Source organism: Gouania willdenowi, chromosome 7 (genome assembly GCF_900634775.1).
Source record: "Gouania willdenowi chromosome 7, fGouWil2.1, whole genome shotgun sequence".
In the NCBI taxonomy this organism is placed as follows: domain Eukaryota; kingdom Metazoa; phylum Chordata; class Actinopteri; order Blenniiformes; family Gobiesocidae; genus Gouania; species Gouania willdenowi.
Genome location: NC_041050.1, coordinates 38059611 through 38075143, shown reverse-complemented (window position 1 = coordinate 38075143; position 15533 = coordinate 38059611). Strand labels below are relative to the sequence as shown.

General features: G+C 37.1%; 1 protein-coding gene across 2 annotated transcripts in view; it reads right to left on the bottom strand.

The window, feature by feature from the left end:
* Nucleotides 1-1768: 1768 nt before the first annotated feature.
* Nucleotides 1769-15533, bottom strand: part of LOC114466586 (helicase ARIP4-like) — a 45456-nt gene continuing 31691 nt past the window's right edge. For both annotated transcript variants that reach the window (XM_028452127.1, XM_028452128.1), the window contains exons 10-22: nt 15289-15427; nt 15037-15214; nt 13562-13780; nt 13363-13481; nt 11496-11620; nt 9529-9628; nt 9237-9442; nt 8259-8434; nt 6540-6736; nt 6262-6458; nt 6100-6186; nt 4934-5026; nt 1769-3652 (exon numbers count right to left, since the gene is read on the bottom strand). In XM_028452127.1, the coding sequence (XP_028307928.1) occupies nt 2706-3652; nt 4934-5026; nt 6100-6186; nt 6262-6458; nt 6540-6736; nt 8259-8434; nt 9237-9442; nt 9529-9628; nt 11496-11620; nt 13363-13481; nt 13562-13780; nt 15037-15214; nt 15289-15427 (2783 nt within the window). In that variant the 3' untranslated portion in view covers nt 1769-2705. The remainder of the gene's footprint in view (nt 3653-4933; nt 5027-6099; nt 6187-6261; nt 6459-6539; nt 6737-8258; nt 8435-9236; nt 9443-9528; nt 9629-11495; nt 11621-13362; nt 13482-13561; nt 13781-15036; nt 15215-15288; nt 15428-15533) is intronic.

Below are 15533 nucleotides of genomic sequence, written 5' to 3'. Positions count from 1 at the left end.
CGAACACATGAGTAATGACGACGACGGCGGCGGCGGCGAGACTCCAGGCGAGCTCGACTCCTCTGCGAACACATTTATAGGCTTGAGTGAGTGTTTTGCATTGTTTTTCACTAGGCTACAGTAAGACTGTGGGTGAGACTCTCTCTCTTTCTCACAGGTAACATTCAGAAAGATGGAGGCAGAAAAAAGGCATTTTCTGTTTGGGTTTCTCTGCTACGAGGGCACCTCACTGGTTTTTTTCTTATTTCTTTCACCTGGCTGCTTTTAGGCAATGGCTTTTCTTTAAAAAGTAAGTTACAAATATAAAAGTACACACAGAGAGACAAAACCACAAATCTAATCTTCTTACATGTGATGGAGTCTTTTCCAGTAAAGGCCCTGGTAAAAAGGCATTTGATTGGGTTTTACATTCGTTCGTTGTAGTTTTAAAGTTTAGGTCAATCTGTCGTTCTCAACAGGCTTGAAATACTTTTCTTTAACTCAAAGTAAAATTCCCTATACCTGGCAGTGAATTCATAATCAATCCAATCAGAATGTTTCAAAGCTTCTCTTTGATTTTTTTCTTTTTTTTTGTATCAAAAACAAATATTCAGTAGTAATATTCACTGTGAGAAAAACAAATACCATGTCTATGTTTTTAAAACCTTTTTTTTTTTAACCCCAAGAACAAACTTGTTTTAATGTGCGGTGAACAATTTAGGACATTAGGTATCAGGAAAACCTCTGTCATTTATCAGGCCAAACTGACTCATGACTCAGCAAAACTTCTGTCAAATATCACGGCCTCAGGCTTCAAAATAAAGGTCATCAGCCTCAACGGCCTCAGGGCGTAAAACACGACATGTAAGGCTGTGCAATGAATCAAACTTTGATTACAATCACCATTATTACACTCAACAATTACAAAAATAACAATTGAGAAAAAAATATTATTAAAAAAAAAATATATATATATATATATATATATATTCCAACTATACATGTTTTAATTGCTAAATAAAACAGAGCTCCGCAATTTAGGACAAGTGAACATACTTGATTTTAGTGTTTGAAGGATTTCATTTATGTTTAAAGAATATATTTTACTTTGTTTTGTACAAAAAAAAAAAATAACTTTTTGGTTGATAAATAATCATGATTTCAATTATGACTAAAATAATGGTGATTATTATTTTTTCTATAATCAAGCAGCCTTATGATGTGACATTGTATTTTGAAGAAACTGGAAACACACGACATCATCAATATGTGCTGCTTTGGATATGAGAGTAAAGTTAAAAGCTGTTATTTTTAAAGGTTAATATATAGCAACATTTCATTTAACTATGTATTTATTATTTATCAAACAATACTTTGATAGATCTGAACTTTTTTTTTTAAACAGAAGGAAAGAACGGCTTTTCAACTAACTTTGTCATGTGGACTTCAAAATAAAACGCCATGTCGTGTTTTGAAAACCTGAAGCCTTTTCATCTGACGGAAGTTTTGCTGAGTCATGAGTCTGTTTGGTCTGATAAATGACAGAGGTTTTACTGATACCTGATGTCCTAAAATGTTCACTGTACTAGAGCTGGGCGATATGGACCAAAACTCGATATTTTTTTCTCAAAATGGCGATATACGATAATAATCTCAATATTTTTAATTCAAACAAAGTTCCACCAGAAAAACATTTTTTGGTTAAATTTGCTGATGCAAAATGTCAGACAAGCTCATTTATTTACAAACAGCTGCACAACATGTGCCACTTTTAGCTTTTTCTGCCACAGGGGACAGCACGTGTGAGTGAGTTCTGTAGTGTGGCTTGTTTAGGTGCAGGTTTGGGTCAGGATGCACTCAGAAATCCATCTAAATCACATGTGTCCAACTCAAGGCCCGGGGGCCAAATCCAGCACTCTAAAGCATCAAATCTGGCCCGTGAATATATATATATTTTAAAACATGAAACATTTGTAAATGACCTACTAATTCAGTTGTAGATTTCTTAGCCCCTCATTTTTAATCTCAAATTGTTGAAAGAACTTAAAAATTTTCCAAAATCTGGCAAATTTTTCCTCAAATTATTCCACAAAATTTCCCCAAATTTCAAAAATCAGGGAAATTTAAGTTTAGTTCCTGCAGGGACTGATATATATACTCACATACTGTATCATTTATAATACTTTTATATGTGGAAGTGCAAACCAGGGCACTTTAATGTTGAGTTTGCTCTTTTTCCTAAAATCTGTGGCCCACTTAAGGTCCACCTGATCCGTATTTGGCCCCTGAACTAAAATGAGTTTGACACCCCTGATCTAACTAAAGTATTTTAATACTAAATAGGCTATAAAATAAAAAAAGACATAACTAAAGGTGATATTGTAATTTTGTATATCGCCATAATGGAAAACACGCCATATCTTGAAATATTGCCCAGCCCTACATCATAATAACATCATCTTTTTATTAAATAACCTCCACGTTAACAAAGCTGCAGAACTGTAATCTCTAAAGTCCACTAGGGTCCCCTAGGGGCCACTGCAGGCGCACATTCAGCAGTTTCAGTCCAGTGGTTCACATTTTCAGTCAAACCTCGTCACACATGGAAGCCCACTCGTCTGCTTTTCATTTCCTGAAGGATTTCAACGTCTCAGAGGAAACTGATCGTCTTCTCTTCCTAACGGGCTGGAACGTTTACTCGTTGTAACCTGCATCCGATGATCCCGTCACTGCCCCCCCACCTCGATGACGTCATCATTGTCGTCATCGTTTTCATCTGAACTGCTGGTGCCGCTCACCCCCCCACCGTTCACCAGCACCGCCCCACGGTGGCTTTCTGACCGGGCCGAGGAGGAGAAGGATGAAGGCGAGGATGAGGATGAGGAGGGGGCAGCGGTCAGAGGGTACTGGGACAGGTAACTGGCTCCAGTGGGACCGGGGGTGGCAGCCGGGCCTGGCAACCCACTGGGCAGCATGGACCCAGGGTAGAGGCTGGACCCAGCGTACAGGGAGGGGTTGTAGGGGAGAGGGAAGCCTGGGGGGAACATGGTGGACATACCGGCCATACTGGGACTCAGCATGAAGGGGGGCAGGGCTGCTGGGAGGGAACTGGTGGCTTCACTGGAAGAGGACATGGTGGGGGCTGAGGATGAGGAGCTCGGAGTAGAGCCGTCTCCACTCAGACCAAACAGATCTGGGTAGATGTAGCTGGGCTCACCCTGGAAGTATGGTGGCCCTGCCCCCAGGAGGAGGGGGTGCCTTCGGGAGCCGCCCAGCATAGAAGGGGTGAGCCTCATAGGGGGGAGGCCGTACCCCCCAGGGAAGGGGAAACCGGGTGGGCTCTGTTTCTTACTAGGTCGCTCCTCTCTGGACGGGCTGGTGGCTCTACGCTTACTTCCTGTTCTCAGGTCCTGAGCCACGACCTCCATGTTGTCCTGGGTGTCCTCAGACATGTGGCCCCCACCACATCTGCTGGTGTTAGCGGGGGTCTCTGCTGCCCCCGCTGGCTGCACACCAGCCCCTGCAGTGTAGCGCTGTAGCTCGTTGATGATTTCTGGGCCGTCGGGTGAGATGGGGCGAGGGGCTATTTTTGATGATGTCATTTCTTTTCTTTCAGGTGAGAGACTAGCAACGCTGCCATTGGTTGAAACCTCTGGAGGCGGAGCTTGAGAGTCTACAAAGAAACAAAGGTTGGAAGTTAAAGTCAGGCGAAGATAAAAGATTTCACCAACTTTAATTAGTTTTTTGTTTTTAAACTGTTATATTTTCATCTGACTTTGTTCTGCCTTTTTAATGGATCCGCCACTGTTTTTACAAATGTGGCCTAAAATCTTTGAAATGTACTTATTAAAAGATGTATTTCTAACAAAACACATTATTTTGCACCATATTAGATTTATACCCAAAAGGACGTCTATCCTCAGGGTTTGTGTGTCTTCAACAGTCTGTGATTTACTCGCTCACTTCAGCCACCAGAGCGTGTCAGCTCGCTGAGCTCTTCTTCTCTGCTATATTGTCTACTACCAAACCACAGAGTTGGAACTGTCGCCTCCTTCCTGATTATTTAGAGCAACTAAATGCAGCACAAGTTGGCATTTTGACTGAAAAAGCTGTTAAATGATCTAAAAACCTACTAAATGATCTAAAAATCAGAGATGTTTACAGGCAGTGGGGCCGTGTGACATCATCAATCATGTGATTCAAGATGGAGGAACACAGGCTTTAAATCTGTAAAGTAGTCCTATTTTTAAAAGTTAATAAAACAAATATGGTGCATAATAATGTGTTTTGTTAGACATAGATCTACTAATAAGGACATTTCTAAGGTCTTTTGGCCACATTTCTAAAAACATTGGTGGATTCCTTTAACAATGGAGTCACAGTTGAGTACTTTAGTAACTGCTTAGGAACTTGAGTAGAGGAGGTACTAGTAAACATTGTACCAGGAAGAAAAAGTAGCAAATTACTCCCTCGTACAAAAATCAATAAATAAAACAATAGTTTATTCATCTACACATATAAATGAGCCATGTATAAATATCATTTAACTATAAACTATAAATACATTTTCAATGCCAACGCTACCGTATCTGCTAATAATTCCAGCAAGTTCATTTTGTCTTCTTTTTTTAAATAATACGCCAACTGTCAGTCTTCCTCAGAGGCATCCACTGATTGCTTTGATGTATCCCCACAAGTTCTCGACCAAAGAAACCATCAAGATCAAAAAGCAGATCATTGAACTGGGTACTCTCAGGGTGGCATCGCCCAGAAAGAACTCATAAGAACACAGAAAAATAACTGGTAACGATACATCAGAGCAATCAGCAGATGCCTCTGAGGAAGACTGACAGTTGGCAGCTGAAACATGTCAGGAGATCAAATTTCCTGAATAAATGAAACTTTAACATACTGCATCTGTTAACAGTTGGTTGGGGTACATCAGTCTTCCTACCTTTGGAGGGCGCTGTTGTATCATCTATTGTTCTGGGCTTGTTTGCAGCTCTGATGGCAAAGATCCGCCCATCAGAGGTTCTGATGTAGGTCCCTTAAAGAGACAAAGATAGTTTCCATTTATGTGCTTCAGGACATTATTGGTTCAATTAAAGTATTATTTGTCATGATTGATTTATTTTGACCTCAGTAGTCATGAAATATGACTCTATAACACACAAAATGAGGAAAATATGCATAAAACTACAGCAAAAACACACAAGACTATTGAATAATATTGAATGAAATAACTGAAAATTATTAAAACACATAAATGACTCCAATCATAAAATGACAACCAAAAAAACACAAATTGAGAAAAATATGTACAAAACGACAGCAAAAACGCACAAATTTACTCAAAAATCACACAAGGCCACTACAAAATATTGAACAAATATAACTGACACACAAAATAACAAACACACAAAATTTAAGAAATATTTAGAAAATGACATCAAACACACAAAATGAGAAAGATATCCACAAAACTACACCAAAACCTAACAAATTTACTGAAAAGTACACAAAACGACACTAAAATTACACCTAAATGGCTCAAAAATCACAAAATGACAACACAAAAACACAAATTGACTCCCAAAACACAAAGAAATATTTATAAAAAAAACTTAAAAAACACACTAAATAATGATGACGAAATGACATCATAAACACACAAAATGAGAAAAATGCACACAAAACTACAGCAAAAACACAAAAATGTACTCCAAAAATACACAAGACTACTACAAAATATTAAACAAAATAACTGAAAATTATACAACACGACACTAAAAATACACTTAAATGGCTCAGAAATCACAAATTGACTCCAAAAACACAAAATTAGTGAAATATTTACAAAACAACTTCAAAAATGCACAAAATAATGATTAAACACAAAATTTAAGAAAAATTTGCAAAATTACATCATAAACACAAAACATTACCAGAGAAGTACACAAAAAATACTCTAAAAACACACTAAATGAGAAAAATATACATAAAACTACAGTAAAAATGCACAAATTTACTCCAAAAATGGACAAAACACTGATCCAAAACATTTTGAGTTGGTACTTTGTGTGTGAATGAATAGTGAGCTCAGTCAGCTGTGAGTTGTACCTTTGGTGCCTCTGATGATGTGGATGCTCTCTCCTGCTTTGATCCTGGCCTGTACGTTTGTGTTGTTTGCTCCTGGGATCACCATGTCTGAACAAAAACAAACCAGAGCTCATTTTAAAGTTTTCTTTAACAAACAGATCTCATATGGAGGGCTTTACTCACCATTAGGTGTGACTATTTTCTGCACAAAAACACCAGCTTTCTGCAGACAGTTGACAGGAAAACCTCCCAGGCTGGAGGCGGAAGAATCCTCGCAGGCAGATCCAGCAGAAGTCGGACGTGGAATCATGGGAACTGGAGTGGACTGGACTGGTTGGACACTGGCTACGGGTTTTTCCTCAGTGCAGGTGGGGGGACGCCTGGATGGTGTTAAACAGTTATCTTTCCATACATAATAGGCACACTGGGATGAGTGGGGAAAGGGGGCGGGGTGTACTGACCAGTTCCTCTGGCTGAAGGCGGGGATGTTGGTGAGGCTCTGGTCACTGGCGGGGTAGTAGTGGGCGTAGGAGGGGCGGGTGTAGGGCACAGACGCCCTCTTCTCCTCCTCGTATCCCTTCTTTGCTTCTTTCTTCTCAGCGTTGCTCAGTTTCTGCTCTCTGCGGTCCAGCAGCAGCGACTCATGAGGGAATGGATGCTGGAGGCATGAACGGAGACGGACTGTGAGAACATTCTGTTTTTGTCAGCCTAAACCAGTGTTTCTCAAGCTTGGGGTCGGGACACCATGTGGGGTCGCCTGAAATGTCTAGTAATTGGTTAAAAAAAAAAAAACACGTGGGTAAAAATGGGTTAAAATTCTATTTCACTTATAAAATACCCATCACACACAATAAATATCAAATAACTACTCTATACTTTGGATCCCCAACCACCAGTTGAGAACCACTGGTCTTATTTAAAAATATAAATAAAACACACATGAAGTAAAATAACCCTCTATAACAGTGCTTTTCAACCTTGGGGTTGTGACCCCATGTGGGGTCGCTTGGAAATAAAATGGGGTCGCCTGAAATGTCTAGTAATAATAAAACAAAATAAATTACTAAATAAAATGAATACATATTTTCTAAATTGTATTTATTTATTTTCATCCTATTACATCTATTGTGAACAATTAAAAAAACAATACATACAGTATATACTAATCCACTTCTGTACTTTATGCACTAATCCTGACTAGTAACAGTTTAATAAACATGATAAAAAACTAATTCTAGAAGAAAAACAAACAAACAAAGATTTATCTGGGATTACCGGATATTTGTGATATCAAAATGTGGTCACGACCAGTAAATCACAGACTACTACATCCAGATTTACACGTACATGTCTTCTTTTCACGCCAAGATTTTACAAACTCATCAAAAATGTCCGGGATTCCCAGGGACCCTGAACGCATCTCGGGGAACATGTTAAATAAAATGACCATAATTCTGATAATATTTGCTCTATCAGAGAAATTCTAGCAGTTTCTGAAAGTTGCTTTTCACAGTCAGTATCAGTATGTTATCACTGTAAATGTACTTATACATGACAGAATCATTAAAGACGCCACTTTGTTTTGACCAAATCGTCACACACGAGGAAAAGAGAAGAGACTAAAGTCCAACATGGATTAAAAGAAACCAAATACTGGTGGATTTAATGAATAAATATCATGATGAAGATCCTCCTGGATGATCAAACCTCCATGGAGGTTCAGAGAGGGATTAGAAACTTAGAATGTAGTTTCCATCATCTGGTCTAGACCCTCATCACCTCCCGTCTCCATGACAACAGACAGAATAAAGCTCAGAGTCAGCATGGGTCCATGAGATGGAAACTTTAACAGTTATTTATTGAAGTGTATATTTAATCATTATTTATGAGTTTTTTTTTCCATTTAAAAAAATAATATTTTTATTTCTCTTTGCTATAATGAGATAAATTATTGTTAAACTTTATGGACAATAACCACTTATGTATCTACTATATTGTATTTTGTCGTTACAGGGTAGATTCAAGAAAACTTACACCCCTCACCCTACATACAGATGATTCATCTATTTTTGGGCCAGATATGATCAATTAAGAAAATCCAATATACACTACTATTAAGAATACATGTTACATCCCACATATTGATTTTAAAATGAGTAAGTTCCCTCTCTCACGTTTACCTTAGTGATGAGGTGTGAGTAGCGGTGCAGGGCCTTCCTGAGGACGCCCTCCAATCCTTCCTGGGGCTGTAGTTTCATCTGTGAAGGCTCTGGTTCTTCATCCACAAAATGAAGAAGAGACTCCACCTCCCGCCTGGTGAACGTCAGCATGGGGTTGAGGTCATCTACCACACGGTCTGGAGGAAATGAGGGCATAAACATTACATCATTATGATAAGGGTTAAAGTCCGAGTAAAGCAGAAATAAATGTGTGTTATAGTTTGTCAGACCATAGAAACACGTGTCATTGACCACTGAGCCACATTTGTTGGCTCAGTTAGAGGCGCTGGGACCACGCCCACGCACGGGAAGGGCTCCGCCTCCGTGTACTGTGTCAATGGGAGAGATAGTGCTTCTCCCATTGCTTTTCCAAAAGTGCTCAGATTGGGACAAACGAGGTGTCAGCAGAAAGGTCTGCTCCGCCCTCGTCTGAATATGTGTATATCTCTCGGGTAGAGTCAGAACTGCGCCCGCTAGAGGTGAAACACACAGTCAAGGTGCAAAAAAAAAAGCTAATTTCATGAAAAATGTGGCACCAGCGGACGCGTTTTATTCCCCTGAGTCCGAATATGTGGTTTGTTTTTAATTGTTCTTTTTAACATAAAACCAGGGCTTCTCAACTGGTGGGTGGGGACGCAAAAGTGGGTCTTTGACCTATTTTTAGTGGGTTCTTTATGTGAGAAAACGATTGAGACCAATACATGTGCTTTTATTTTGAAGGATTAGAGTAGAGGCACTTATTTTTTTTATCTGTGTGTTTCAGTTTTTATCTAGTAAAATGTTTCTAATGATTCATTTAGAATTTCTGAATAGGGAAAATATTCCATACACTGATCTATGATTAACTGGCATTTTCTGTATTTAATGTGTACACTAAAAGTCATTGAATTAAATAAATAATAATTTAATAGTATAAATCAAACTCGTTCATTAACTCACCTGACATTCCCTGTTTGGAGATCTGACGGTCGTAGATCTTTCTCTCTAGAGTGAGGTCACACACTAGTCTATAGATGTGACACGGCTTCTTCTGCCCGTAGCGATAAACTCTACAAACGGCCTGAGCGTCGTGGCACGGGTTCCAGGACGCGTCAAACACCACCACACGGTTTGCACCAATCAGATTCACCCCCAGACACCCGGCCCTAAAAACACCAGATATGAACATACATACAAACTCTGCTTTTTTGGTTTTATTGAAGACATAATGATAAGTTTAGTCATTTGTTACCTGGTAGAGAGCAGGAAGAGCCATGCTGAGGTGTTTGAAGGGTCATTGAACTGGTTTATGAGTCTCTCTCTCTCTGACGCTGCAGTGCTTCCATCCAATCCTTAGACAAATACAAACAATACAGATTTAAATTCATAATCACTCATACTTTTGTACATTTTTACCAAAATGTCACATATCTGAATGGTTTACATGACTTGTTTAAGCTCATACATATGATCAGAAACTAAAACAGGCTTTTGCTTTTTCCATAAAGTGAAAATTACAATAGTTTTGCTGCATAAAGAAACATTTTTTTTAAATAAAATTTGGCCTGAATCTCAATTCACAAACCCACCAGCAGGTGGCAACACTCCTTTTAATTTCAGCAAGTTTTTTTGTCTTCTTTTTTCTCTAATAATATGTTAAGGTTTCATTTGTTAAGACATTTACTTTGATCTCCTGACATGTTTCGACTGTCAACTGCCTGTCTTCTTCAGAGGCATCTGCTGATCACTTTTACCTGTTCTTGACTTCAGCGTAGTAATTCCAGCAAGTTTATTTTGTCTACTTTCTGAATAATATATTAAAGTTTCATTTATTTAGACAATTTTTTTTCGGGAAATTAGCTTTGATCTCATGAGATGGTTTGACTTTCAACTGCCAGTCTTCCTCAGAGGTGTCTGCAGATTGTTTTGATGTTCCTTTGACTTCAGGGTAATAATTCCAGTGGGTTGTTTTTGTCTTCTTTTTGAATATTATGTTAAGGTTTCATTAATTAAGACAAGTTTGACATGTTTTGACTTTCAACTGCCAGTCTTCTTCAGAGGCATCTGCTTATCGCTTTGACATGGAAAAAATTCGAGCAAAGTAGTTTTTGTCTTCTTTTTTTTTAAATAATATGTTAAAATTTCATTTATTCAGACAACTTTTTTCAGGAAATTTACTTTGATCTCATGAGATAATTCGACTTTCAACTGCCAGTCTTCTTCAGAGACGTCTGCTGATGGCTTTGACCTGTTCTTGACTTCAGCATAGTAATTCCAGCAGGTTTATTTTGTCTTCTTTCTGAATAATATGTTAAAGTTTCATTTATGCAGACAATTTTTTTTGGAAAATTTGCTTTGATCTTATGAGATGTTTGGACTTTCAACTGCCAGTATTCCTCAGAGGAGTCTGCTGATCGCTTTGATGTGGAAATAATTCCAGCAAGTTGTTTGTGTCTTGTTTTTTTCAAATAATATGTTAAAGTTTCATTTATTCAGACAACTTTTTTTCAGGAAATTTACTTTGATCTCATGAGATGTTTCCACTTTCAACTGCCAGTCTTCCTCAGAGTAGTCTGCTGATCGTTTTCATGTGTCCTTGACTTCAGCATAATAATTCCATCAAGTTCTTTTTGTCTTCTTTTTGAATAATATGTTAAAAATGTAAATAAAAAAAACAAAATTTTTTTGTTTTAAATGAACCATTTTTAAACATTTATTTTTACTGAAACATTGTGACAAATATGTTATTGCAGTTTTGCTGTATGTGTTTTGATAAGATATGTTGTTGTTGTTTTTTTTTTGTTTTTTTTTTTAATAAAGGCAAAGTGTATTTTCCTAAAATATTTAAATTGCACAAATGTAACATGTTTTCCGATTAGTTAAAAGAGGTTAATTAGTTCGTTTGTTGGCTAGTAAAATAGGAATATGATTATTTTTTATTAAAGGTAATTCATTTGAAAGCAATGCAGGAGAAATAAAGTGTTAAATATTACATTTCCTACTTTATTAGAGTTACTGCTAGTCTAATCTTAGCCTCTAATTAAAGTGAAACCAGAACATTTTAGTATTTAATAAGACATTTTCATACTAAAAGCCCTTTAGATTATTTTGACAAATTTGCTTTGTATATACAGTAATATTTATCTTTACAGTGGATTTTCTCCACATCTTTTATTTGTAGATGAATTATGAATAATGAGGATAAATGATGAAACTCACTGAAGTAGTTGCGATTTCGCACCCAGCTCTGGTTGGGTCTGTCTTTGTTGGGTGCGTTGGGTGATGGTGGCATTGGTCGCTTCGCCAGGAAGTTCTCGATGATGGTCAGTGTGGACAAACTCTGACTGCACACACAAATATTATTTATTTAAACAACTTCAGACATTAGATTATCAGACAGCAGAGCAGCGATGTTAAAATGTGAAATGTTACGTTAAAAGACATCATTTAAAATGTTTTAAAGAAGCACTCTTTAGGGCAGAGGTTCCCAACCTTTTTCAGGTCGTGACCCCATTTTTATATCACAAATTTCTAGTGACCCCAAAGATATTTGTTCCTCTAGCATTAGTTTTAGATCATGTTTGTTATAATGTTTTACAAATAGAGAGTAGCTAGGATTAGTGCACATGATTAGTTAAGTTTGAGAAAGTATATAATACTTTTGTTTGAGATTGTGTGTGGTAAATAATAATAATAACAACAACAACAACAACAATAACAATAATAATAATAATGTTGTTAATAATAATAACAACAATAATAATAATAATAATAACAATAACAATAATAATAATAACAATAACAATAACAATAACAATAATAATAATAATAATAATAATAATAATAATAACAATAATAATAATAATAATAATAATAATAATAATAATAATACCTAGGGATGTAACGATTCACTCAACTCCCGATACGATTCGATTCACGATACTGGGTTCACGATACGATTTTCTCACGATTTATTTTACAAAATGGGAATGTTGACAAATGACTGAAAAATATTCCTTTATTTTTTTGGGGAAAATACTATACTATTTTCCTTTTATTTTTCATTGTCAAAAGAATCCCTTGATAAACTATTCAAAATGATGCAATTTAACTAAAAATAAATCTTGAATGAAATAAATAAAGGAATGATACAAATGAAGAAACCTATTAATTTAAATTCTGTTCTATAATAAACAATTCAAAACTGAGTAATAGTTCTTATTCTTTTTAAAAGTGCAACTGAAAATGTATTTTGTGCCTTAACAATTGGACTTTTAAAAAAAAAAAACAGTCATTTTACTGTATTTACGTCAGATATTTGTTTAGACCAGCAGAGGGCGCTGGTAACCCAGTGGTCGGTTGGCATGCAGTTATTCCACCAGTGAAGAAGAGACGCTATGCTAGCAGACAGAGTTAATAGGAAAACCTGACTTTTACAGATATTCACGTAATATTACAGATATTCTTTCAGTGCTAAAGAAGTAAAGAATCATTTATGAGCATGTTTAACAGTAAATGGCGACCAGAAAGAAAATAGTAGCAGATTCCGCCCGTCACGTCCGCTTCTGGAAGGATTAATATATAGCGCCCTCTGCTGGTTAAAAAAAAGTACTGCGATTCAATTTTCAGAGCATCGATGTGAACCGTGGTACCTATGAATCGATTTTTAACTGCCTTACGATTAATCGTTACATCCCTATACCCCATGACCCTGAAAAACGGAGAAAGTGGGTCAGAAAATGGATACAAATAAAATATTTAAATAACAATAATAATAATTTGTTAATACTAATAATGAATAATAATAATAAAAAAGAATACCAGAATAATAATGTAAAAAAAATATTTAACAATAAGCAAGCAGGTCAGGAAATTGATTAAAAAAATTATGTAAAAAAAAACTAAAATCTAATTTTAATCAGTAATTCTTTTTATCAATTACTCAACATTTCAGGCAACCCCATTTTAATTCCACAATCCCAAGGTTGAAAAACACTGCTTTAGGGTTTGTTGTTGCATTTTGCATTGCCATGAAAAATGGAGACATTGGGACTTTACATGTGGTGATTTTTTTTTAATCATTTACCTAAAGACCAGGATTTTGTCTCCTTTCTTCACACTCTCCTCTATCAGGTGGAACAGCAGAACCATCTTTGCAGAGTTCTCCAGGACACCAGGTTTGTAGTCGCACATGATGTCCTTGGCCTGGTTGAGTGAGAAAATCAAACTGTCTAAATAAAGATATGAACATCTGTCGAGCAAATAAAACAGGAGAAAACACGCACCCATTCATAGGTGATGACCTGATTGGCTTTCTCCTGCAGCTGGTTAAGGCTCAGGCCTCCGATTGGGTTTGGATTGTCCACGGTCTTAGACTTTTGATTGGGTGCCGTGTGACATCTGGTTTGTCCTGCGGAGCTGATGTCGTCGAGGTCAAAGTCTTGTTCACTGGCCAGGTTTTCTTTTTGCAAAGCCTCGTAAAGAACATCAGGATGGTTCCAGATCTGAAAAAAAACAACCATGTAGGATTTGTTTCTTCTCTTAAATTGAAGCTTATACTTTACCTCATGCAGCTTTAAACGAATCATGCAGTTTTATTTTTTTATTTAATTTTTTTTTACAAATGTGGCCTAAAACTTTCTGTCCGTATTAGTAGATTTATGCCTAACAAAACGCATTATTTTGCACCATATTTGTTTTATTAACTTTTTTTTGTTTGAGCACAGATTTTTTTTTTTCTTTTTTACTCCATTTTAGTTAAACTAGATTTATATTTCACAAAGTGAAAGTATAAAAATACAAATTGTGTTGTTTTGATTAAAAAACAAAAGAATAATGATTAAAAAATTCACATTTCTAAAAATATATTTTAATTAAATTCCAGTCGACCCCACATGGGGTCCCAACCCCAAGGTTGAAAATCACTGATTTAGTGGCTCCCGAATAGATTTATTTCTATAGTTTTCATCATTTCCGGTCATATCACGCCTGGGGTGGGACCAAGACTGACACTTTATTGGTTAATTTTCCTCTCTCTCAAGTCTCCCCTGTAGTGCCATCGCGTACCCCGAGGGGTACACGTACCCCCATTTGAGAAACACTTCTCTAAATAATCAGGAAAAGTTAAAGATGTCAATGTAACCCTCTTTTGTTTACCTTAAAGGACTTCTGTCCTCAGAGTTTGTGAGTCCTTCAATAGTCTATGATTTACTCTCTAACTTTAGATACCAGAGCGTGTCAGTGCACTGTTTAAGGAAGAGTAAAGGTCCCTTAGGAGAGCTCTTCTTCTCTGCTTCATTGTCTACTACCAAACCGAACTGCAGAGTTGGAACTGTTTTTATCCTCTTTCGGAGAACAAAAGGGGTTTACATCAACATCTATAACTTTTCCCGATTATTGAGATCAACCAAAAGCAGCACAAGTTGTTAATTTGACTGAAAAAGCTGCTAAATTAAATAATCTTCTAAACGATCGAAAAATCAGGCTGAATGTTTCACTCCAATAGAAAACAATGAGATGTTTACAGGCAGTGGGGCCGTGTGACATCATCAATCATGTGATTTCAAGATGGCGGAACACAGGTTTAAAAACTTAAGTTAATAAAACAAATATGGTGCAAAATAATGTGTTTTGTAAGACACAAATCTACTAATAAGGACATTTCAAAGGTTTTAGGATTCATTTGTATAAATAGTGGAGGATTCTTATTAAAGCCATTTCTTTCTAACTTTTCAGGTAAAACACTACTCGTCGTCCTCACCTTGCAACAGACACAAAAAGCCTTGAGTGGGTTGAGGCTGAGCCAACCAGTGTTTCCTGCCTCCCTGAAGCGATTCATGAACTCGGTGTAGAGCGCCCTCTGCAGGGGAGACTGACGCACTAGAATCACATGCTCCTCCTTGGACGGCAGCTGGTGCTTCAGGACGTCGTGGCCTCGTCTTTAAGACACACAAGTTACAATCAATGTTCGCTACGACTGTGAGAGATAAAATAAGTGGATCTATAGTCTCACCTCTGGACGAAGCCCTCCAGCAGACTGTGCAACACGTGGCTCCTGTACCTCATCAACTGGATATCCTGAGGAGTGCTGTCCACACACTGCCCGTTCAGAATGGGTCGTTCAAACATGTTACTGAACTCCTGACGTGTACCTGGAAAACACAGCAGATTAACAATCTGTTAAAAAAAATAACAAAGAACGTATTAAAAATACCCGATAACATTGAGTTACAAAAATCATCAATGGCCACGTTTACA